Source organism: Podarcis liolepis, assembly GCF_965112155.1.
Source record: "Podarcis liolepis genome assembly, chromosome: 8".
Lineage (NCBI taxonomy): Eukaryota > Metazoa > Chordata > Lepidosauria > Squamata > Lacertidae > Podarcis > Podarcis liolepis.
This window is the reverse complement of record NC_139560.1, coordinates 56887185-56912562: the sequence shown is the minus strand read 5'-3', so window position 1 is coordinate 56912562 and position 25378 is coordinate 56887185. Positions and strand designations below refer to the sequence as shown.

At 40.6% G+C, this 25378-nt stretch overlaps 1 protein-coding gene across 3 annotated transcripts in view; it reads right to left on the bottom strand.

The window, feature by feature from the left end:
- Positions 1 to 17311: 17311 nt before the first annotated feature.
- Positions 17312 to 25378, bottom strand: part of SALL3 (spalt like transcription factor 3) — a 26805-nt gene continuing 18738 nt past the window's right edge. For 2 of the 3 annotated variants that reach the window (XM_083518347.1, XM_083518346.1), the window contains exons 2-4: positions 24795 to 25378; positions 24238 to 24578; positions 17312 to 20403 (exon numbers count right to left, since the gene is read on the bottom strand). The exon at positions 24795 to 25378 is cut by the window's right edge. In XM_083518347.1, the coding sequence (XP_083374473.1) occupies positions 19972 to 20403; positions 24238 to 24578; positions 24795 to 25378 (1357 nt within the window). In that variant the 3' untranslated portion in view covers positions 17312 to 19971. Of the gene's footprint in view, positions 20404 to 24237 lie in introns of all 3 variants that reach the window. The other variant, XM_083518345.1, reaches the window with a different exon arrangement.

Sequence of the window (25378 nt, the reverse complement as noted above, 5' to 3'; positions counted from 1 at the left end):
CGAGCTACCCCAGCTGGGTTGGCACAAGACACACACCCAACCTAATGAAAGAGTTCCAATGCATTCCCCCACCAGCCCAGAGCTTCCTGGGAGCACATATGAACATAACGGGAGGCTGATGGATCAGATCATCTTGCCCAGCATTCTGTTCTCGCAGTACCCACTCAGATGCCTGTGGGAAACCTGCAAACAAACTGAGCATAAGAGTACTCTCAGTTTCCTCAAATTTATATTTGCCTTGGGCTTCTTTGCTCTCAGATACTTCAGTTGTCTTGTTTCAAGAGTTTTACATTGTCACTGCATAGCCTATAAGCTGTGAGAAAAGGAAAAATCAGGCTGTGTTTTAAGAGAGTGATGCTGGTAAGACACTTCTTATATACAGTGGTACCTCGGGTTAAGTACTTAATTCGTTCTGGAGGTCCGTTCTTAACCTGAAACTGTTCTTAACCTGAAGCACCATTTTAGCTAATGGGGCCTCCTGCTGCTGCCGTGCCGCCGGAGCCCGATTTCTGTTCTCACCCTGAAGCAAAGTTCTTAACCTGAGGTAATATTTCTGTGTTAGCAGAATCAGTAACCTGAAGTGTATGTAACCCGAGGTACCACTGTATGGCCAAACTACATATTCAAATAGTAGTGTTTAAATAGGGCAAGGCATGTCTCTTTTGTAACAAAAAGCCACAGGACACTTCAATAAAGGTGGGGATTATAACGTGGGAGAACAGATTTAATCCTTTCCTCTTTGTGAATAAAATCCTGTTTGTTTGAATTAAGTCTTAATAGATATTGCGTAATGTATTCTGACCTTTGCATAGTAATGTATATTGTAATGTATTTTATGTGGGAAGTTTTCTCTCTGATCCAGTAAGTTAGTTTAATTGTCAGAAAGGGCTTTAACTAACAGCTGTGAGGAAGGGTTAGTGCTTGCCTTCTCAGTATGCAAAAGAAGGATATAAAATACGCATGTTTTGATTGGTGGGTGCAGGTTTAGCATTTGAGGTGGACAGTGTAATTGACTGGCAGTGGACTAGAAGGGCCAGGAGAAGCGTATATAAAAATAGGTGCTGAGCATCAGAGGAGTTAGTTGGAGTTGAGGTTTGAGTAAGTTGGAGTTGTTGGTGCTTGTTGGTGGTACAGCTAGCCAGAAAAAGATGACAGCAAAGGAAGATGGTTTAAGGATAAGAAGGAAGACCTGAGAGGCAGGTGGAATAGCTTGCTCAGAGTGGGGCAGTCTGATGGGCACAGTACAGATAATAAAGTTGTTGTTATATACTGAAGACAACCTGGGGATTACCAAATCACTTGGCTTAGGCTGAAGAGACAATGGGAGAACCTGTCTGCTATACTGAAGGGAGAAGCAGCTTGAAACATTTGTCTCTGGTGACCAGTATGAGTACCAAAGGTAAAATTTACAGGGTATTTTCCTGTAAGACAAGTCTGTATTTCAGTATCCAGTTTCTTTACATTAATCAAAAGTCATCACATGGTGGTAGAATGGACTGTACAACTTTAGAGGGAGTTTTTACTTTTCAACGTTACATTTTGTTTTTTAAAAAACTTTGTAACATATAGCAAATATAGCTCAATGTTTGTAAAAAGGGAAACATTTAAACAGAAAGCTCTCCTCCTTAGCAGTACTGTACAACGTTCTACTACCCAGTTTTGTTTGTCATATATGTAGCAGGCCACGATGTCCCTGTTAAAATACTACCATGAAATTTCCAGTTTATTGATAAACTTCTGCTGCTGTGATGTTTCTTTTTCCTGCTAGGCTACTTTTATTTCATGTGTGCTACTATGCGCTACATCTTGGCTCACTCGCTGCTCACACTCTGAGGCATGCAGACCCACTTTTAATGCCAGTGGTACGAGCAGCCCCAAGCAATGAGACATTTGAGGGGCAATGCACTTGATGTAAACTTAGCTTGGAAGTAAGTCCCATCAAGATCAGTTCTTAGCACAACTTTCTCAGAAAGAAGAGTCACAGAGTTCAATAGGGCCAAAGAACACTGTCTGCTCAAATCCATACATGTGTACTCAACAGTATTGGTTTCCTTTAGGTTGCAGCACACCTTATTTATTTATGTGTATTATTTAAAGGCTATAGCAAAACAACAAGAAAGGTATAGCAGCATAAAAACAGTCAGAGCTAAGACAAAATACAAGACATGGGAAAGGACACAATTACAACAAAGTAGACACCAGGTGATCCTCTTTTGGGGTATCCCACAGCCAGGGTGCCACCACTGTAAAGTCTCTCCTGCTGCCACTAAAAGTCTTACAGGGCCTTCAGAGAACATCTCAAGATCCAGGTAAGTATATGTGGAAAGCATCAATTATTCGGGTAGTCTGGTCCCCAAACCACAAAGGGTCACAAAACAGGAGCTCCACCCCACCCCTAAGAGAGAATTCACAGATGAAGGGAGAGGAGGAGCAGTTTTTGCCCCTTACCGTAGGGTTGCCATATTTCAAGAAGTAAAAATCCAGACACCAACAAAGTTACAAGCTTCAGTTAATCCCCCCACCCACCCCGGACGTCACTTCCACCTTTGAAGTCCAAGTAATGTCTGGGAAATCCAAAAAGATGACCCAAGTCTTTTATCTCTGATATTTTCACTGCAATGTAGCAAGAGACTTCTGCGCCACCATATTACACATATTAATATAGCATTTCAAGGCGAATCACTTAGCCAGCCCCCACCCTTGCTTTATGCTCCCTCTCTATTCTCAAAGTCTCAAAGCAGAAGTGTAACTTGTACACTTGCGAAAGACTCATTTTAGACACCTTCCAATTAATATTTTCTACGTTTCAATTATGACTGCCTTATCAAGTCCACTTGGAAGAGAAGGCACAACAATTATTTATAATAACTTTGCTAGCTATAATTTCCGCTTCTCTCTGAAAGCGCCAATGGATGTTTCTAGACGCTGCATGTTAAACAGAAGTGCTTGCACTTGACCTTGCACTCCATCCACTCTCTCTGCACAGCGGTAGCCCTTTCTTCCCTTGAAAGACAGGTGCAATTTGTAGTCACACAAATTATACAGTCCTTGCTATTAACATTCTTTTATCTAGTAAATTACTTACATTGATTACCCCGAAGAAGAGTCTATGAAATGTTGCTAGTGCATGTCTATGATTTGGCTGTAATATATAATTCTTAAATTAAGACAAGGCTGAAAAGAAATGACATCTTGTGGTAGCAGATGCTAAATTCAGATCTTGGTCACATGCAGTCATTAAACACCCTGTGTTACTCTGCACAAGAATATGTGCGCTTGGCCCTGGTGTCCTGGCTAAATTCCAATTCAGGTAATTACTCTGTCTACCTAATCTCCCCTGTAGTTCCAATTGGATAAGTTATGGTGTTTTCTTTTTGGCCTCATGCTTCAGATTGTTTAGCTGGTCTTGCAAGGTGCTGGTGAGTTGTATGTTTGTGTTCCACGACAGAATCCGCTGCTCTTCATCTGCACAGTATCAATGGCGTCCTTGAGTTGATTAAAAATGTGCTGTTCCCTTAATAGCGTTAAACGTACTGCCTCTCAACTACAGCCTGAGGTAGCACGAGTTCAAGCTAAGTTGGAAAGGGCAGGCTGATGGCCTAAACCCTTCTCTGTCCCTCCACCACACATACTCCTCAGCTCACCCCTCAACATCGGCTCCAATCCCAGAACCAGTTTAGAAAATGCACAAAAAGAACCCCCCAAATTCTGAAAACACACTTTCATTTCTGGCAAATCCAGGCCAACAGCCCTACTCTCCTCATAACTACTATCCCCTAGATTAGAATGGGGTCATCTTCACCAGAGTTAAACTGGCAGTAAGAGGCAGTTTGTCTTTAACTAGAAATCCTTCTTACTCAGTGCTATTTTTCTAGAAAAAGGGGCACCGGAACTCACTGTGAACGCTTCATTCTCTTGGAAGTACAATGGTGCCCACCTGAGAGGCGCTGGAACTGAGTTCCAGTAAGTTCCAACTGAAAAACGCCCTGCTCTTAATGTAAGTGTTATAACAGTATGGAAGCATTGGGGGGGGGGGAGACATGGGTGGCAACCAATTTGGGAAGGAATAATCTACCCTCCTTGATTTTGAAAAGCAGCAACACACCTCTGGCTTTAGCGAAAGAGCTGGCTCTGACTGTAGTGCAGTGATTGTAACCAGCACTTTAGGTTTTATAATCCCATGTACTAGTTAAAATGTTATTTATAATGCTTATTCTCAGTGCTATTTTTCTAGGGGGGGAGAGGAGGTGCCAGAACTCACCTTGTTCTCTTAGAATGGCAATGGTGCCCACATGAGAGCCATAGGAACTGAGTCCCTGTGAGTTGTGGCTGAAAAAAAGCCCTGCCTATCCTCTTCAGGGGACGCGGGTGGCGCTGTGGGTTAAACCTCAGCGCCTGGGACTTGCCAATTGCATGACTACATGTGGGGATGGCCTCCAGGAGTCATCACTGCTTTCTATTCAACACAAACAACCCTTTTTATTCACCTTGGCTTGCACTCAGTGTAGTGCAGAACACCCCGCCATGTACCACTAAATCTGTTCTCCCGAATCCTCTGGAGCAGTTTTGGGCAGGATATGGGATGTGCAGGCGGAGGGTTGAGGGGGACACAAGCCCCACTTGACAAGCATAAATGTTTCCACTGATGGAACAGTGCCCTAATGCTACATTGGATAGAAGTCTTAAAAAGTAATTTGGACATTCTTTATTTTGCAATTTTAAATAGTTGCATTTTTAAAAACTTTGTAAACCACACTGGACTCAAGTTTGATAAAGCCTAATAATAATAATAATAATAATAATAATAATAATAATAATAATAATAATAATTTTTTAAAAAACCAGACAGGCAGAGCAGTGGATAGTTGTCCAGTGACTTCTGTCTATGGGCAGGAAAAAAGTCCCAAATGAATTAATTGTCCCACTACTTTTCCAGCTCTTGCATTCACCATGAACAAATAATAATTCTATTTTCCAAATTTTAGTTCAAGTTGTCTTACACATAGGCAGTTCGGGTGCTTTTTTGGGGATGGGGACTTAAAACCCAACCTGAGAACTTGGGTTCTGAAGAATATAGTAAGTGAAATCTCAAATCAAGCTAGTTGGACCACAGCAGCCCATTCTGCTGTAGTAAATGTTGTGGCAACGAGTATCAAAAACACCAAAACGAAGCAAATACGTAGGAAGTGAAACCTATTAACCTTTGGGCGTGGATTCAGCTGCAATGTCTGCAGCACAATCTATACTTTCCATCTTGGGTTTATGTAGTCATCAACAGAACTACAATAGGAGCTGAACTGATATCTTTCAGCATCGACGGCTTAGTCTATCGTTTAATAATGGATGCTTTGTGCAGTTCTTAGATGAAAGATCTTGTTTTATCTAGATAATAGGAATGTAAGCCTTTGTCCCTCAGAACTGAAATGTGTGTGTGTTTAAGGGAAAGGGATGTCATCTGAGATCAAATAAATCTTAACTGTGTAAGTTGAAATTGATTACTCAGTTAAATCTGCATAAGTTGGCCTATAATAAATATTATACCAAAGGAGGGGATTTTTTAATTTTTTATTGGTGTGGTTGCTTTTAGATCATGCAGCAGACACCAGCTTAGAAGAGGGCTTCACCCAGTTTTATGGGGGAAATGGCTGCCTCTTCTAAGATTAAACACATTCTTTAAAAACAACAGCAACAATCTGCCATCCAATTAATTTTTAATAATAATAATAATAAAATTAAGCAATGAGCTGCTGAGCCAATGTACCTGCAGTCTCTGTTTTTCCTTCTTTGCTTACTTTATTATTGCATTTATATCCCTCATTTTCTCTAAGCAGCTCAAGGTAGCAGACATGGTTCTTCTCCCCATTTTATCCTCACAATAACTATGTCTGGTAGATTGATTGGCTGGTAATATCCATGGGGAAATGGCATGCCCATGTAAAGTAGGTGGTATCGTCCTAAGCTACAGGACTCCTATTCCGACTCTAGAAGCCACATATTATTACTTTTATTTTTTATTATTTTTATTATAATAATGAGACTTTTACAAATCATGACAATATCTAGAATGGCGTATTTCCATGCATACATTTGTCCTTCTGCATTCTTTAATTTATTAAGTATGTACTAATAGTAATTGTCTTTTAGTGAAGTGCTATGAAAACTTTTCAAGTTACTCTCTTTGCGTAGATCTTTGACACTCTCTGAGCAATATTTTCTGTTGGATATAATGCATTCTTTATTCAGCCTTTGGTGTTTGTGATATATACGGTATATCCTATAGTGAATATTGTAAAAGTTTGCTTTACGATTTGGTAATAATAGTTGCATGAATAAACGCATTAACAAATTTTCATTCCTTTCATAACACAAATGTTTCCACTAGCTTTCGTTATTTTTGATACTCAAAGTCTCTGTATGCAGTCTTTGAAATATTTCATGAGACCAGACATAATGTTTACTTATTCCAGATGTTGTCTGTTCCTCATGTATGGGTGGGATACAACATGACATTCTTAGATTATTATCCTATTGTGGCCATGTCACATGGAATGTTTCTGCTTCACAGTGTACTGGGTTATCCATACCCATCACACTTTCTAAATTTAGAAAATGCTAATTTTTATTGCTATTATCACCAGTTATTAGTGAGCTTTGCTGTTTTCCAAAGCACATTTAGATCACATGACTTTCCTCAAAGAATCCTGGGAACTGTAGTTCCTCCCTCACAATTACATCTCCCAGCATCCTTAATACTCTACAGTTCCCAGGATTCCTTGGAAAAGTCAGGTGCTTTAAAGGTTTGTTGGAGCTGCTTTAAAATGTCTGGCGCACATATGCTGTACGAATTTTACAGAAAACCAGCTTTCCCTCAAGCATAAAAGTTCATTCTTCTGAACAATGGGATATACTGGGCATGTATAGTTGTGATCCTGCATTATTTGTACATGTATTTCTCTAGATTGGAATATTTCCATTTGGCAGGACAGAGGGGGATTAATGTGAGAAAGGACCCTCAATATACAGTACTTACAGCCTGGTCCAAATCAGGATTTTTTTGAGGGGTGGGGGGAGAAATCTCATAAAACTCAATTGAATTTTCTTCTGCAAATACATGTTTAGGATTAGGTTATAAGGCTGTAATTCTAATAGCACAATCCTATGTATGATCAGAAATAAGTTCCAGGGCCTTTGATGCGGCTTATTACCAGGAAAGGGAGCATGCCATCTTGTGCCCACTTACTTAGGAGTAAATCTCATATAACATAGTTAAGCCTACCTCTGAAGAAATATGCATAGGATTGTGCTACATATTACTTATCTGGAGGTCAGCATCTCTCTTCAGTTGGGCTTACTTCCTTGTAAATATATATTTGCCAGCTGTGGCCCCATCTAAAGAAGGCAGACATGGTTTCCACTGCTTGTTACGTTCAGTTTGGATGCAGCAGTGCCCTCTATGTTGGTATGTTCAAAAACACCAATGCATTCCAAATGCCTCCACCAGGATGCTGGTAGAAGCAGAAGAATTGATTGGATCATATTGCAGCCTGCTTCGTACACCATTTACACGGCTTGGCAATTTATTTCCAGAATCAACTTAAGGTTGCTAGGCTGTCGTCGTTTGCCTTTAATGCCCTAAGCGGTCTGGGCCCCCATTATCAGAAGCAGGTATGAGAAATATGTGGTCCTCGGGATATTGCTGCTGCTATTATATATTTACTTTTTTTAAAAAAGCTATTCTTCAGAAAGCACGCAGATCCATGTTCATCAAACAAAATCCAGCACATAGAGCTCAAAGCATATATATACTAAAGATTTAGGAACAAATCATTAAAAACTATGAGGAATACACCTCCCATTTGTCAAATAAAAATGTTATCAAATGGCCTCTGAAACCCAACAATGTGGGAAACAGGCATACCACTAAGGGGATATTGTTCAACAGTAAGGGGCCCACCACTGAGAAGGTAGGTCCCTCAGTCTAAACATCCCCTCATGCTGAATTATGGCAGGGACTGTGAGCAAACCCCACCCCCGCCAAATCTTGAAGACTGAATTAGCTAGTATTGGAAGGGGATTTTGACCCTGAACCATTTAGAAGAAGAAGAGGAAGAGGAGGAGTTTGGATTTGATATCCCGCTTTATCACTACCCGAAGGAGTCTCAAAGCTGCTAACATTCTCCTTTCCCTTCCTCCCCCACAACAAACACTCTGTGAGGTGAGTGGGGCTGAGAGACTTCAGAGAAGTGTGACTAGCCCAAGGTCACCCAGCAGCTGCATGTGGAGGAGCGGGGAAGCGAACCCGGTTCACCAGATTACGAGTCTACCGCTCTTAACCACTACACCACACTGGCTCTTTGTAAACCATAATGCTTTAAGTCAAATCCAGTAGCACACATGCAGCTAGTGCAGAGCATTTAGGATAGCTGTTCCATGATCCTGTCTTTCTTGTCCCAGTCAATAGCATGGCAGCTACATTCTGCACTGGCTGTAGATTCTGGACCATTTTCAAATGCACCCCAAGTAAAGTGCATCACACTAATCCAAAGATGAGGTCTCTACAGCATGGGCTACTGATGGCAGATAATCCTGGTCCAGGAATGATAATAGTTGGGCTGTAGATGGAATTAGGCATTCCTTGCCACCAGCCACTTACCTACTCCATTCTAGCCAATCGTAAACAGGATGTCCAGTTTGCCAGACCATCCACAGTACTTCCATCTTATCAGGATTCATCCAGGCTATCACCAGCTATCTTGTCAGGGATGATGGGAATTGTAGTCCAACAACATCTGGTGGGTTCCACAGGTTCTCCATCCCTGAGCCAAAGGATCACCAGCCTACCTGACATTTAAAAGAATCATTTCAGCCTCTGATCTCCCTTTAAATCAGACTCATTTGGTAAGTACCAGTGACAGGGCCTTTTCCACAGTGGAATCTGTATTACAGAATTCTCCTGCTCTCGGGAAGCAAGACAGACCACCTCTCTTTGCACTTCAGCATGCTTTGAAAGAGGAGTTGATATTTTGGGTGGTATTTTCAGTGTAAGCAGTCTTGTGAAAAGACTTTCTAAAAAGTGGAGCAATTTTGGAAATAGGATAGCATCTGTATGCCAGGCTATTAAAGGGGACAATGTTTTCAAAAAGCAGGTGATCAGCAACGGAATTTCCTCTACCACCCACCATGGCAAGGTCTTTCTTTATGACATTTTCAGCACAGTCTCATTTTGCCTACTGATATTTTAAAGCCTGAAAGGAACAGAAACTAACCTCCATGTATTTTGCTCAAATGACTATGGCAAGAGATAGCTATTGTTCTATAACTGGCATCTGAATTGGAAACTATTGCAGTAGGTACAGTGCTCCTGTCAGTATAAACAGTCATCGTGCCACGGAGGATGTGCAAACATTAAGTTCATCAGGAGTTAAAAAAAACAAAAACTGTCCATATGCCTACCGCTGGGTATCCAAAGTCTGGCTGAGCAGAGAGCGGCAGAATGAGAGGGGAAAAACACAACCCAATAACTTGAAATATCTGTTTCACAGTCATGAACATCTGTCTCCTCTTCAAAAGTAACATAGGGTAATCTGGATATATATTCCCAGAGTGGAATTTGGGTAATTCAGATTAGAAGTAATTCTTGATGTTTTAAGGAGCCTCTTTTATTACAAAAAAAATAATTACACAACCCACCAGCACAGTACACACGAAAGCAGAAGTTGAAGTTTATTTAGCAAGAAACCTCCTGGCAGATGCTACAACAACTGGGGCATCTAAATTGTCTTGAATCAATAACTTTCTACCAGATTGGGGGGGGGGAGGGAGATGGGGGGAGGGAGAGACCCACCATCCTTTTCCATCTTAAGTCTTCAGTACATTTAGATACACAGACAGTTCCATATTTGCCTTGGAAATCCCAGGTGTATTCCATGTAACTTTAAACATGTTTTTCCATCCACGCTTTGATTATTTCCTTATATAGCCTTATAAGGAACCTCAGGTAGATTCATATTTGTCTTTGACTTGACCTTCATTTCCTGTAATGGGTATCCCTGCTAACATAGAGACACCCTAGCTGTCCAAGCAATTTAGCAAGGCATCTTTCAGGTAAGAATATACAGGTGCCTGCCACTTACATTTAGCTAATTGGTATGGCAACTGTTGTATGTGCATAAAGACAGCATATTTTCAAATCTGCTTTTTCTTCCAATTTGTAGGAGAATGCAGTTCGGTTAGAGGAGGGTCTTCCACTCCCAAGTTCTGTATATGCTCCATGTGTGCATTTTTCTAAAAGTGTCTGAAGACATCCAAACTTCCTCCTTTCTTTTAAGCTTTCATTTTGGTTTCATTTCAAAGAAGCCTAATCTCTACTTTGGATTCTTTTGCATATGGACATTTCCATAACAGCTGAAAGTGTGCATTTTACTGGGCGTGATACAGACCTTAATGTGAACTGATGCTCATCAGACCTGCTTACTTCAGCACCATAGATATGAATGAGCTAAGATTTCCTTTAAATTCTGTGTTTAGTCTAAAAGCTAATGTCGCAGGACTGTGGCTCTGAAACCTGGCCCTCCCAAGGGATCCAGCTGAAAATTGATGAGGATATTTAATGCAATGGATTTGCCATCTCTTGTTGCAACCACAAATCCACAAGCATGCTGCAGACTACCTGAATGAACCTTGCAGACTACTAGTGGTCTGTGGACCACAGTTTGGGAACCCCCGTTATATAACATACCTCGATACTGCAATCATCATCTGAGATGCTCTCATGAGCACCCTCTGTGAGAAACCTGGAGGGTGGCAACATCATAACAGGCCTTTTCTGTGGTGGCTCCCCATTTGTGGAATGCTCTCCCTAGGGAGGCTCGCCTAGTGCCTTCATTGCATATCTTTAGATGCCAGGTGAAAACATTTATCCATAAGCAGGCCTTAGGCTGACTGAATATTCTATAGCCTTCTAAATGGGATTGGGGGGGGGAGTTGGTTTGCTTTTGTTTTGTTATGTATGTACTCATTTTGTATTTTTATGTTGTGAACCACCCTGTTATTTTCGGATGAAGGGTGGTATACAAATTTAATGAATAATAATAATAATAAAAAGGACATACCAGTGCTGTTGAATCATGTCCTCCTTAATGCTGTAAAATCGTGGATTGAAATCTATTGAGCCATTTTAATTGATTATCTTCCAGGCTTGTTTAAAGTATTCCACCACATGTCTGAATGGGACAAGGTGTATTTTAAGTTCTGTGTTGTACTGAATCTGAGAGCAGCAGTTACAGAGCATCCTGACACGCCACTGATATTGTGTTGCATTTCTAGTGCTATAATATAAGAAATCAAAATCCATGTATGCTACAATGCACTGATCATATAGTTGTTTAAGAGCAAGCAGGCCCAGGACTGCAGCCGTTGAATGGGAATGCAAAGGGCATGTTGTCAACAGATGGTACAAGCCTTATAAATGTCAAGTAATCTGCATCCATTTTGTTGACAATACGTTTTGGAATCATGACTTGAGATCCCTTGTTTCTCATCATCAAATATGCTGAACAACCATAAATCCATTTAATTAATTCATAAATCCGCAGGACCCATCAAGTTACAGGTTTCCTGAAAGTGTCTGAAGTCTGGTATCTAAAAGTCAGCCTGTGCCCAAAGTCACCTTCTTACGTGTGCTTTGATCTTTTATATTGCAGAAAGACAAATTAATGAAAACATCCATACCTGCAACTGCTGTTTCAGAGATCATCAGATAGTACCTAGCAATGGTTCTATTATTGGGAATTAGAATAAAGGAGAAATATGGATTGTTTCAATAGCCATTAAAATAGGATACACTACTTTCTCCCAAGTCCTAAGATGTTAGCAGAGAAAAAGCTGCTGAATTTATTATCTGTTCTGTCTTCTTCATACCATTTTGGAACTCTGCGTGATAGTTTTATAAATTGTTTTGTTTTGTGTTGCTGGCGGTCAGCTGCATGGTCACATCGCAGGCATATTTACCTCTCGTGTGCGAGGTCTCTTGGAAAGGACTTCAGTTGGACAGGGAATTGGGCACTTGCATCCTTTCCCCCATCCATTTCTTTCTCGCTCCTTTGGTCTTCTGAATTCCAGCGGGAAAACTCTCAAATGTAGCTAAGTTGCGAGACACATAATAAGAAAGCAACCTTAGAGGCTCCACAGCTATTTCTTGAGCTGAACCAACCTCTACCCTTCTGGTTAAATCTAAAGCATACTTGCGTGTAACAATTCTTGGATGTCAAATCTAGTGCTTGTGGAATCTCTTATTTTCCCTACAGGAGCCTAACAATGCTCTGGATGTGTTTGGTTTAAATTACAGTTAGGTTACAGCTAAGTGTCCATTAAACTCATAAGAAATTAGAGCCTTCCTGGATCAGGGGCGCCGACTTGCCCCCCACATTGAGGTGCGGTGTCTTATTGACGTCATGTGCAATCAGTGTGTGTGTGTGTGTGTGTGTGTGTGTGAGAGAGAGAGAGAGAGAGAGAGAGAGAGAGAGAGAAAAGAAGGCAGCCCCCGCAGAGATCCCCATTGCACCCTGGTGGCAGGAGCTGGGGAGTACGGAGGATCAAAATCACATACTTCACAATTATAGCAGTGTTCTATATAAAACTATCCCGGCTTAGAATCATAGAATTGCAGAGTTGGAAAGTACCCTGAGGGTAATCTACTTCAACCCTCTGAAATGCACAAACTTCGACACATGGTCTCCCATCCAATTTGAAACCTATGTGGACCCTCCTTAGCTTTGCAAATATGCCAGCAGTTTTATTCCTGCACCACTAGGAAGAATCTAAAAGAATAACTTTTAGTATTGTGACATTTTAGCATCTTGGCCAGGTAACAAAGGCATCTTTCTGCATATTAGGGTATACCAAAACTTTAGAGTGTACATGTGACATATGGCCACTTGAAAACGCAGGAACACGAATCTTAGGCTGGAACTAGACACATCAAATAAGTGTTTCAGTTTAAAGCGTTGTAAATTTAAACAGGGAAAACAGGTAGAGGAAAAACAGTGCTCTATGTTGCCATCTGGTGGCACAGTGTTATATCGTACATACAACGCATATAAATCGCTTGTTCACCTGTCTAGCTGGGTTCATAGGGTTGGCTGCTGCTGTCTGAGGAGCAGATTTTGCCATGGAATTTTCTGAAGGTCCAATGACATGTTAATCATGCATTTGCCACTGTATCAAGAGATTGGGTGTGGGGGAGGTATTAACTTCTCCATAGGATTTGAACAAGGAAGATTCTCAAATTATCACCCCATTGGACCTGAAAATGCTTAGAGGATTTCTGACCAAAGTAATTTCCGAAGAGAAATTCAAAACTCTATGACACTGTATGTTCTTTGTCAGTAAGTTACATTCATCTCCACTTAGCAGTTATTTAATGTGAGTCAGCAACCAGAATCTTCTGTCCAGCTGCTAAAGATTAGATTAGCAATCAGCATATTAGTTTTCTCAGATCTTTCCTTAAGTGTCTCTTGCCATCTTTTACACCAAAATAATAAGTGTAGCCAATCTATCAATAACAGGCATAGGCAAACTTGGCCCTCTAGATGTTTTGGGACTACAACTCCCATCATCCCTGACCACTGGTCCTGTTCGCTAGGGATGATGGGAGTTGTAGTCCCAACACTTCTGGAGGGCCAAGTTTGCCTATGCCTGATCAACAACTTGGGAGCAGGGAGCCAATGTGTGCTGTATTACGTGCAGTGTTTAACGATGCACCTGAGTTACCTTTGGACCAGGCCATATGCCACCCTCAGGGCCTTTTTTGGGTGGCTCTTGCTAAGTACTGAAGCTGCAGGGAACCGGAAGTGACGACCTGAAAGCCTTGCCCTGGTTTGCTCACAACCACAGCAGACTGCCTGTTTCAGCCGTGGCTGAAAATCCTGTGGTGGGATGAGGAGAGACAAAAGGTGGAGGGCGAACAAAAAGGAAAGGAAAGGAGCAATATGCAGTTTCTCCAGCCAAGCCAACCTTGTAGGAGCCGGAGTGGCCATTTGGAGAGGATCCCTAACTTGGGCTAGAGAGGGCGACTGTAGGTGTGTGTGTGTGTGTGTGAGAGAGAGAGAGAATGAATGTGTGTGTGTGTGTTTCTGGAAGCAGCAAAGGAGAAGAGAAGGGGTGAACTGGCAAAAATAAAAAGCAGTGTGTTTTCCTCCCTCTCCCTTCTCTTTTCTGCCCGGAGTCCTGTCTGCATCCAGTGACTCCCCTCACATTTGGTGGCCTATTTTTTTTTTTTAAAAAAGAACAGCTCTGTTTAATAAAGAAATATATTAAATCAATTATCTGTGTAATTATATGTATATTTAACTAAATATATTAATCTCGTATATTAAATAATATTAACTGTATTGCAAACACTTTAATTTACGGTATGCAGACTTAATTCAGTGTGTGGCTCCTGGGTTCTGTGTCAAAGTGCTCTGGTGGCCCACTTGGTCTGAGAGGTTAGACCACCCTGCTTTAGAACAGACTACTCTTAATAGGATGGGGTAAAATATTCAGGGTTCTTTTAATTACAAATCCTAAAAACAAAATGCAAATGAAGTATTGGGCACAGGGTAATTTCACTTCCTTACCTGCTATTTTGGAATAGGTATTTTAGGTCTTTATTTCTGCTGAAAGTCTAAACGTACGTTTCAAATTGGCAACTTTAAATTAAAACAATAAACAAAACACGATTTGTAAAAATCCTAATCCATTTGAAATCCATTATTTGCAATGAAATACAATATTTGAAATGAAATTTACTTCTACTTAAATTTCATTAGGATTGCAACCTTGGCCTTGCACTTTGAGGGAAAAGGCTTCATAAGACAATGCTATTTCATTGTTAGTGAAAGGATTGTTGGTTGTTGTTTTTTAATGTTTTAATCTGTTTAACCTGACAAATTAAGGTGATCTTGGTCCTCTGCTTCACCAGTGCAGTGCAAGTACAGCAGCTTTGAAAGCAGGTATCTTTTTACATCATCATTATTATATTTAATAAGTACAAATCAGAAAACTGATTTTGAACGTCTGTTTATTATACCCCTTGTTTTCCAACCGAGAAACTGAAGCGTTACTTGTGGGTAAATTAGTAATAATAAGCCCTATATTTCTACAGGAACAATTTCCTGCTATGAGGCTGGGAGTTTCAGAAAGCATATCTGCTTTTCCCAACATTTGAAACAGAAGTCGGGACTAAATAAAGTTGATTTGGTTTGAAAACACAATTGCTCCTTTATTCTTTATTTTTAAAAAAGAACAAACTCTGTCCATAACCAGTTTTCTCCTGAATCTGGACAAAACTTCTGAAATATTAAGCACTCCATAAACATAATTTTTTACTATTCATAGTTTATTTCTGTTTCATACATTTTATTTTTAGTGGTATTTTTTGTTGTAGATATTTTGAAAGAATGTCTTGCTTAAATAAATTTTAAAAGGGAGCCCCTTTCTAAGTGGCAATTTCTGCATTAATGCATCCACTGTCTTTCTCAAAGGTATTGCAGCTATTTGGTGTGGTATAAAGCTGGTATGAGCATCAAATAGCCATCAGAGCCAGGAAACGCTTGCTAAGGGGGAACTCACCTATGTTAAATTAAGCATTATAAAGCACATTGCACTTCGTAAGTGAAATGCTTAATATTAATAATAATTAGAAAATGCATTTGGTTTTTTCTATGTCCTGATGAATTTATTAAGGAAGATGGAAAACCTTACATCTGCACGACCTTGGCAGAGACACAGAAGCAGGTTATTCAGAAGGGGTTCAGGAACCAGCAGCAAAATAAAATGGCATCCTTATTTATACTTGTAAAAAAGCAAAGGATTGTGACCTGTTTTAATTACAGGAACTGGTGAACAGAATAACATCGCTGTCACTGAAGATGCTGTTCTGCAACAACCAAGAAAGGGGGGTGGGATTACTAGTTTCCCTGAGCATCCATACTTGTGTTAATTTTGCTATACTATTTAGTGGAACATAGATAACAAAGTGGAAAGAGAAGACATTAACAGTATAATTTAGGGGATTAGAGAGAAATATTTGTATTACATAAATGGGAAATTTATAAGTGAACCATTTTAATGATCCACTCCTGTTTCTCTAACCTATTTGTAAGTGTTTAGTGAGTTACAGGCTGCCTTTCATATATTTGTGGAATTCCAACATGACTTTCCACCCATATTGATCTACGGCAGGCAAAAACTAATTATTTCTTTTTTTTAGGATTTCTGCCCCCCGCCCTCCAACAAGCCAGAGGCACCTGCAGTCCTTGTCATGTTTTCGTCTCCGATGGTCTATAACACACTCTGGTTAAGTTTTCATTTCTACTTTTCAGCAGCTTCTGAGGAGTGATATGTAGCTAATGTCATCAAAGCTTGCACTTTAACATTGCAACTGTAAAGCCAACCCCGGGCGTTTCTGTATCAAAAGCACAGTGGCAAAATTGTCATAAAACTCGGTGAAATAAAAGACCTTGGCGTCCTGTTACAATTTGTAGAGACAAAAAAGGCCTTTCCTCAGACTTCTTGCGAATGGTTTAAGTCCAAGTTCAAAAAGGTAGGCTGCCATGGTTAAAACTGCTCTATTGCTGCAAGAACATTTACTGCGAGAGCTACGATTCACTTATCTCACTGCTACACATTAGCAGCCAATAGCACTATTTCAATCTCGCAAGGTACATATGCACAAATGGCTCGCTCTATAGAAAATTCTCTGCTGATAATAAAGCAAGGGGCATGGCATGTCTTCCAGTTATTCACTGGGATCCACAAACTCATGATCTGTGCAACCCCCTTTAGGCTTTTCCTGCAATTTTAACTTCAGCAGCAACTTCGTTTCAGCATGAATGAAAACAGAAATAAAAAGGGGGGAGGGGAGGGGAGACCTGGATGTGCATTACCTATAGTGTGTGCATCGTTGCATCTCTTGTTTCACAGTCATTGAGAATAAATATGCAGTGTAGTTTGTGTAAATCACATTTAAATTTGTGTAAATTGAAAAAGGCACAATTGCACCCAAGGGAGACTGCGGCAGAGCACCGTTGTTTTGATCCAGCTTTTATTCCACTGCTGATGTAGTATTTATCTGTAGAACTCTGTGATTTCATTTCATTTTTAACTGCAAAAAGTGGTTTCCCAATGGACTCTTTGGACTCTGCTCAAATTGTGTGAATCCAAGATTCCAGCCATATTTATATTTCGTACCTGACAGTTAAAAGCCATGAACATCCATCTCCCACATCTCACTCTGCTATTAGAATAATCATGGCACACAATTCGGAAATAATATTACATCCTGCATTTTATTCAATTCCATATGACAAAAATAGGAACCTAGACTAAGACATCCATTTCAATCAGTAGATGTGTCAAGCCAACAAGATTTAATAATAAAAAATATTGGATCTAGGTAACAATTCCCAGGTGGTTCAGGGAGGCTCCTAGCCCTACATGGTATCGCAGTATAAAAATAGTGTCTCTCTTCACCATGCAGAGAGGAATGACCTAACCCTGAATACAAAATGGGGTCAGTCTTACTGTACCTTCATCAGCCATCTTATTTACAACACTTTACATCTCTTTTTAAGTTATGCACATCCTTTAGGGAGAAGAGATAACACTACATGGTACCAAATACTAAACAAAAACAAAAAAAAAATTATTTCACACCAGAAATGTACACAGATAAATAAAAACATTCATTTGCTGAAAAACAGCAACATTAAGCCACCTCAGTTTTCTTTGTTTCCCAATTTTGAAACACCCCAAACACAAATGGTGGTCACCGATGGTTGGTGTTATAATATAAGGATGTTTATTTTCTATATATATTCTATATATATATCTATATGTATATATATACACACATACATACCTACATATATATTTGATATATGCATGTATATATGCACATATATATTCTGTGTATCACTGCTGTAGAAAACAGAGCTGTAATAGTTCATTGTTCATTTCAAAACAGAAACAAACTGCTAATAAGTCTTTTAAACTTTTCATTCAATGACACGATGGCAGAAACAGTCCATCCTCTTACAGTAATGTTTTTTTTTGTTGTTGCACAAGAAAGCGATTGTCCTATTTTATTTTTTTCCATCTCAACTGAGAAGACCTCACTGTCTGATTCTTTCTTCAGGGGCATAAAACGTCTTGTGCTGTTTCCCAGCTACCCATAATGTCCCTTGAACAATTTTGTTGGACGGAAGTTCATAGTGTCAGACTCCACCATGCTTGTAATGCACAAAAATGAGGTAGTACACAAAACATTTACTGTTCAAGTTTTGATTTACGCCCCCAGCCTCGCCAACACCCTAGCGTAAGAGTGGAAACATTCCCTTTTGTCACAATTTTAAACAATGCTTTTAAAACAAGTGAAAATTATATTTGAATATTCAGAATACATTGTGCTTTGTAGTAAATATCGGAATTATTATTATTATTATTATTTTTAAAAAGAGATCAGTAAGAGTTGGGAATTTACGTTCAAGTTACGACTGATACTTAATATTTTTGTTTTCTGTTTTGCTTTTACATACCAGGGCTATTAAGCAGTCAGCATCCTGCTTTGTGGGTGGGAGTGAAAGAGACAGAACAGATTACAGCAAAATTAAGCCTACACAATGTTTTCTTTAGCCTCTCCTAGGCTTGCTCTGATATCACAGCCCTAAGATTAACATATCAAAGGTCTGTTGGAGGGTGGGCTTATAGAAAAGTTAAATGAATCATTTCGGTTTAAGAAATGGCAGGCCCCATTCTACCCAAGAATCTTGACAGTTCTTAGTGGCTTTCCTGTTTAAAGGAGCACAGATCTCTCCTACTGTTTGACCTTAAAAGACAAACACAACAAAATATCCCCCCCCCCATTTTTCCTCAAGCCAAAGTACTATTTATAAAATAGTTTACATCTTTGTTCAGATTCAAATTATAGACAAACCTCCCTAAATATAAAATACTAAAAGTGCAATAGTATAAATTAAGAGTTTGCAACACATTATACAAACACTGCCTTTTTATTGTACTGCCTTTGATAACATGAAATGTTTTATTCACAACTGCTTATAATGTTGTGAATAATATATGGTGATAAGGTTTGTCTGTAACTTGTTTTCCAACCATGAACTGAAGTCCACACTACATTTTTTTCATTTAATAGAACAACTGTCCACATAGCAGCTACAAATATTTAAATTAAAATGGTTTGTTACTGACAGGTACTTGCACATGAAAAGCATGCTATCTTTCCCAATAAAACTTCACAATTTTGCCTGCATTGAAATAAACCACTTATTTATAGGGAAACAAAACTTGCTTAAAAAAAGAAAGAAAATCACATAGCCAGGTGTATTTTGCAGTACAAAAGCTTCATTTAAGGATGGGGCTAGTATATTGTCTGTTACCCGCATTATCTTTACATTATAAATACTACAGACAAGAATACTGTAATCATACACAGCATTAGGGTACTAAATCACTTATTGAGTGTTAGAGGATTTCTAAAAACATAGTTCAAGTTTCTAGCTAAGTGGAACAAAACCAGCAAAGGAAGAGCTGGACTGAAAATGCCATTGAGAAGCCCCCTTTTACTCAAGTGGTGTTGTTTTGTTTTGTTAAAAAACAAAAATTGAAACAATTTAGCTTCCTTCAGTCCCTAATGCAGTTTATCCAATGATTTATCGTTTTACTTAAATTTAAAGAGTTCTGCAGTTCTCGCTAACAGTCAGCTCACTGTTGAAAGCAGTGCCATGCAAATCTTGCAAGACAACTTTTCAGCGGACACAAAGTTATGTATTTCTGCTATGGGGGGAAAAATCTTAAAGGGAACCTAGGCAATTAGGTCACGAAACTAATGCTTAACTCCCAAAACTGTACATGAAAGAACAAATGTTGTGTTGAATAGTGGTCCAACAGTTACTTGTTACTTGAATGCTTTTAATTTATGCCAATCTCTTTATTATCCTCAATAAACCTTGTGAATGGACGGTTGGCTCCAGTTTCAGAACTCGCTTTGTCCAAGCCAATGATGGGAGGGCTACTGCCGGTGCGAGCTTTGTCCATGCCACTGGTAATGTTACTTAAAGACGGAATGGCACTTCCGCCTAAACTTACTGGGAGCTGGGGAATGCCTCCATTCTGTATGACAGAAATTTCATTGTTCTTCATTGCAAGTCCATTAGTAATAGCTGCAGCGTACTGATTCCAAAAATTTGGGTCAACATTCATGGCCCGAGCTGCCAAATCCTTTTGGAACATTTCAGAAAACTTCAGAGCATCACCACCTAACAAAGCCATGGGGTTTTCCACAGACAGTCGACGGCCACGCCGTGCGGGAGCATTATTCCACATATGAGTTCCCATGTGAACCTTTAGAGAAAGAACAAAACAAACAAAAGATTGGCAAAATAAGCAAAATTCAAAATGAGCCACACGGCCCATGAAGAGGCTAGTTTTAAAAGCCAATTTTAGTTTTCACGTACAATCATTTCAACAACGCTGCTCTTATAAATCACACACATTTATAACAAAAGGACGTGCAAAAGTAATGTGCATTTTAAAATGCTAAACAAAGGTTAAAAGGGAGCTGGGAAATACTTTATATGAAAGAACAACACGAGAAAGGGTTACTAGGTCCACATGCTATTTGAAAGACTAAAATCTTTTTATCACCTCAAACTTCTAAACAGGGCCGTCTTAAGCATATCTGGCGCCGTGGTGCAAAGATCCCTCCAGCAGCCCCCCCCCCCCGTTTCCAAGAGTTGTCGACCTTTTCCCAAGCCTCTGCGGGGATCGAACCCCTCCCATGGAGGCTTGGGAGGCAAGCTGCACGCCCGCCAGCCATATGGTTGAAGAGGCACGGCTGGCAGGTGTGTAGGGAAACGGGAGGCCGCCGGCAAAGCCGCGCAGCTCCCCCACCCGCTGGGGTGCCCCTGAGAGGCCAGCGCCCTAGCACAACACACCAATAAGCCCAATAAGAAAGACTGCTCTGCTTCCAAAGCCCTGAACTCCAGTGCTGCTATTTGGCCTTGCAGAACAGCTTTTGATTCAGCAGAGGTGTCTGCTCCCATCAGAGAATGGAGGGCCTTTTTTGCTGATCCCCATTTCCCATGAAACTCCACCTGCCACGCTGTTCTGGAGGGTGACCCAACCCTCTGGAATAGATTTTGGGGGGTTGCAGTGGGAAAAGGGAATCAGCAAAAACACACTTCCTCCTTTGGTAAATGGATGCTTCTGTGCGTTCAATAACTATTCCATAAGTTGAAATGGAGCACTGGATTTCATCCCTCCTTTTTCAAACTTGTATTTTATATTAACATATTTGGATTCATGCAAGTTCCATAGTTTACTGCAATGCAAATATGCACAGGTTATCAGATTTAGCCAACCAACCACTAAGGCCCACAGAAAGGTTTATTTTAAAAATGAAAAATATAAAACAAACAAGTCTCCATTTTGATCGAGTCTCCAAGAGCCATGTACAAGCCTATACATGTCGACTCAGAAGTAAGACCCATTCAGTTCAAATGAGCTTACTCCCAAGAAAGTGGGTATTACAATTGTTCCACCAGCACAAGCATTTCAGCTTGGCAGATGGAATGATTTCCCCTCTCTTCCTGTGCATTGTCCTGGGGTTCCCCCCTCCCCCCAGGTTGATTTCAGTCCAATTGTGCTGGCTCCCATTACTGCAACTGTTTAGTTGAATCTCTCCCTCAATTATCCCCCCCGCCCACTTATGCTTAATGACCTGGATGCAAACATCCCACTATATGAGGAGAAAGATTGCTGATTCACCTCAATATGAAGCCCTTCCTGCCCTCTGAAAAGTAGTTTTAGAAGGCTGGAGACCCTCCCAAGTGGCATTTGGGGGAAATTGGAGGCTGTTGACAAGATGGTACTTGTTGAATAAGTCAAAATATGTTTAGTCATATACAGTGGTACCTCGATTTAAGAACAGTCCAGTTTAAGAACAATTCGGTTTACAAACTCCACAACACCAGAAATAGTGTCCTGGTTTCAGAACTTTACATCAGTCTAAGAACGGAAGCCGAAGAGTGGAAGGGAACTGGCGGCGGGAGGCCTCATTAGGGAAAGTGCGCCTCGGTTTAAGAACTGTTTTGGTTTAAAAACGGACTTTCGGAACGGATTAAGTTTGTAAACCAAGGTAACACTGTAATGGGATATTTGGATCCAAACCTCATTTTTTAAATGGCCCCAATCGATCTAATATTAGTTGGGACTGAGTACCATAGAAACTAATAGAAAATGTTGGTCAAAACTAACTTAAGTCTTTTGGCTTTATGCGGAGCTTATTCACAATTAATTTTAACTGGATTGGGTCTACTGTCAGTTAAAATGTCTCTCCTTCACTCGTCCCACTAAGCCAGGCACAGGCAAACTCCAGCCCTCCAGACGTTTGGAACTACAATTCCCATCATCCCTGACCACTGGTTCTGTTAGCTAGGGATGATGGGAATTGTAGTCCCAAACATCTGGAGGGCCAGAGTTTGCCTATGCCTGCACTAAGCCATGATTTAGCACTGCATGAATGAGCCAGAATGAACTTGACCAAAGCCCCAGCCTTCCCTGCTCTCATCTCCTTGTCTTATGCACCTAGAAAAGGACACCACCATTACTTTCCTCTAATCTGGACTTGTTGCCCATGAGTCAGAAATTGTGGTTGATCAAAAATTCTGCTAAGTTTCTAAACAAGGCAACTTCAAGCTATAGGTGATGAAGCTAGCTTGTTTAACCGTAGTTTGTGATCAGCCACGATCCCTGAGTCTTGCACAGCAAGGAGGCCAACAAGACATAAGAAACTGAGAGCAAATGCTGGTGAACTAGGCCATGCAGGAGGAGGAGAGTGAAGAGTGTGCAAGTCCAAGGCTTTTTTCAGGCTCCTTTCTATCTCATGCAAACCCTGCAACTGCATCTCACCTTCTTATGTTTACCTGAACTATATAGGGAGAAAAGATGGTGCCACAGTTCTACTTTTAAAATGTTGCTTTTGTGACATATCAAAAACCTGCCACATCCTTGAGCATTGTAAGCAAGTTAAAAGCCACAATTTGCAACAGGGGCTTCCCGCAGAGCATTTGGTAACCCCGACTGACAGACTCTTAATATGTTAAATTGGCATGACTGGCAGAAAGGTTCAAATATAATCTGATGTGACTAGATTTTTTTTTAAAAAAAGATTACTACTGTCATAAATCTCATGGGTAGTCAGGTTTAACTCAAAGTTTTATTCAAAGCGGACCCATTGAAATTAATGAACATGACTAAGGGAGCAATCTTATGGATAAGAAGCTAGCATAAAGCAAACCAGTGTCAATTTAGACCAGATCCAAACCCTGTCCAGCAGCAGGACTGCTGCTCCTGCTCTAAGCCTGGAAGAGGGAAAGCAAGTATTTAAAATAGTGTTCTATCCTGAGTTGCCAGGTCATGTGACTAAGCTGAATGGGCTTAGGATCCAGCCTAAGCCCCCCTCCCTGCTTCCTGTGTCTCACCTCCAACATGCCCCTTTGGGGGGACTGATAAACTGGCCTCAGCTCAACCAGCTTTGGCTCAGCTGGAACAAGCAAATTACACCGATGAATCTTAAACTGAGCCAGGGATGGGGACTTAAAACCAGCTGAGCTGGAGATCCACTGCGTCCTAAGGAGCTCATCCCAGCAGATCTTGCCATAGGGTTACCCCCGAAATTAAGTACATTAATTTCAGTGGGTCTATGCTGAGTAAAATTCAGCTGAACACAACTCATGCTTCTGCAGCACACAAGTGTGCTGGGAATCTATAACCTCAGATTTTCAAGAAAAACAGGATCGACATAATATTTGTTTATAGTTGCGGAGTTAACGTCATGGAGCTGGAGTTTGTTTTTTAATCATTTTTAAAATACCAAAGTATTCTACCACAATCTAAGAATTCAGGAGCCATCAATAAAGGGGAAAATGCATGTCTGAAACACACATTTTTTAAAAAAAATGGAATAATTTGTATGCACCCACAAAATTTTAGTTCTTACATTGGGTTCATAATATATAATGTAAGGATGTCACAATATAACCATACTATCCTCATCCCTTGATTTGGGTAAGAAAACACACCCACCCACAGAATGAGAACACACGAGATTCGGCACATTGTTAAACTCTCACATTCTTACAATTTAAGCTCTGACGTTAAAGATTCCCTTCTTACCTTAAGATTCCCTTTTGTGGTAAAAGCTCTACCACAGATTGTGCAACCAAATGGCTTTTCACCAGTATGGGTGCGCTCGTGTATCTGCAGTGCACTTGCTGAGGAGAAGGTCTTCCCACATGACTGACAGTTGTGCTGTTTGGGAGTCCGGCGTGGCGGTGGTGCCAGCATAGGAGTGATGCCCGGGCTCATCACTGACTGTGGTGCAGCAGGAACCTGGATTCCAGCTGGAAGCGACGGGACCTCGCCCAATGAGATCGGCTTGCTGTGGCCGTTCACTTCCATTTTGATCAGGGTAGGCGCAGTGCTGGTGACCAGGCTAGGAGTGCTTTGGCTGGGACCTAGAGTAAAGTTGGGTTCAAATAACTGAGAAGGCAGCTCTTTTAATTTGTGTGTCAGTAAGTGCTGTTTTAAATTACCCATAGTGGAACACCCACGATTGCAGACTGTACATACAAATGGACGCTCTTTAGTATGGCTGCGGTAGTGAATTTCCAATGCACTCTTACAAGCAAAAGGCTTGCCACAGATATTACAAACAGTACTTTTAAACTTACCACGTTCTCTGTTCAGGAACAGCAGGCTAAAAGGAGCTTCTTCTTTGATGAGTGGCCTTCCCGGGTTGGTGGCTGTCAAATCCAGTGCACCTCCATTTTCAACAGTAGGTGGTGGTGGACTGTCAGGTTTTTCTGTCTTTAATTGTATTTCTTGGTGTTCTTCCTGGTTGCTAAAACCTGGGGATTTTGATCTGAAACTTTCACTGATGCTGTTTTCAGGAGACAGCGCCTGCATGGATGAAGAAGATTCAGACATTGCAGGGCTCCCTGCACTCTGGCTCTCCAGATCTCCAACAGCGGATGAGGAATCGTTGCTTAAATGGTCACTTTCCCCTGACCCATTTTCTAATGATTTCAGATTGGTCAACTGTTGACAGTTCATGACAGAATCAATCATTTTCATTTGATTTTCCAGAGCAGTAATGCTAGAAATTACAGATGGGGGGGAAGGTGGGCATGACGTGGAATAAGGTAGAAGTGGTTTGGAGGAGTCACTTGTGTTGTCTTTTAACTCTGGGTCCTCTTCCATGGAATTTTCATCAATGTCATCATCGTAGTTGCTCAGCGTGTCTGCGTTCTTTTCA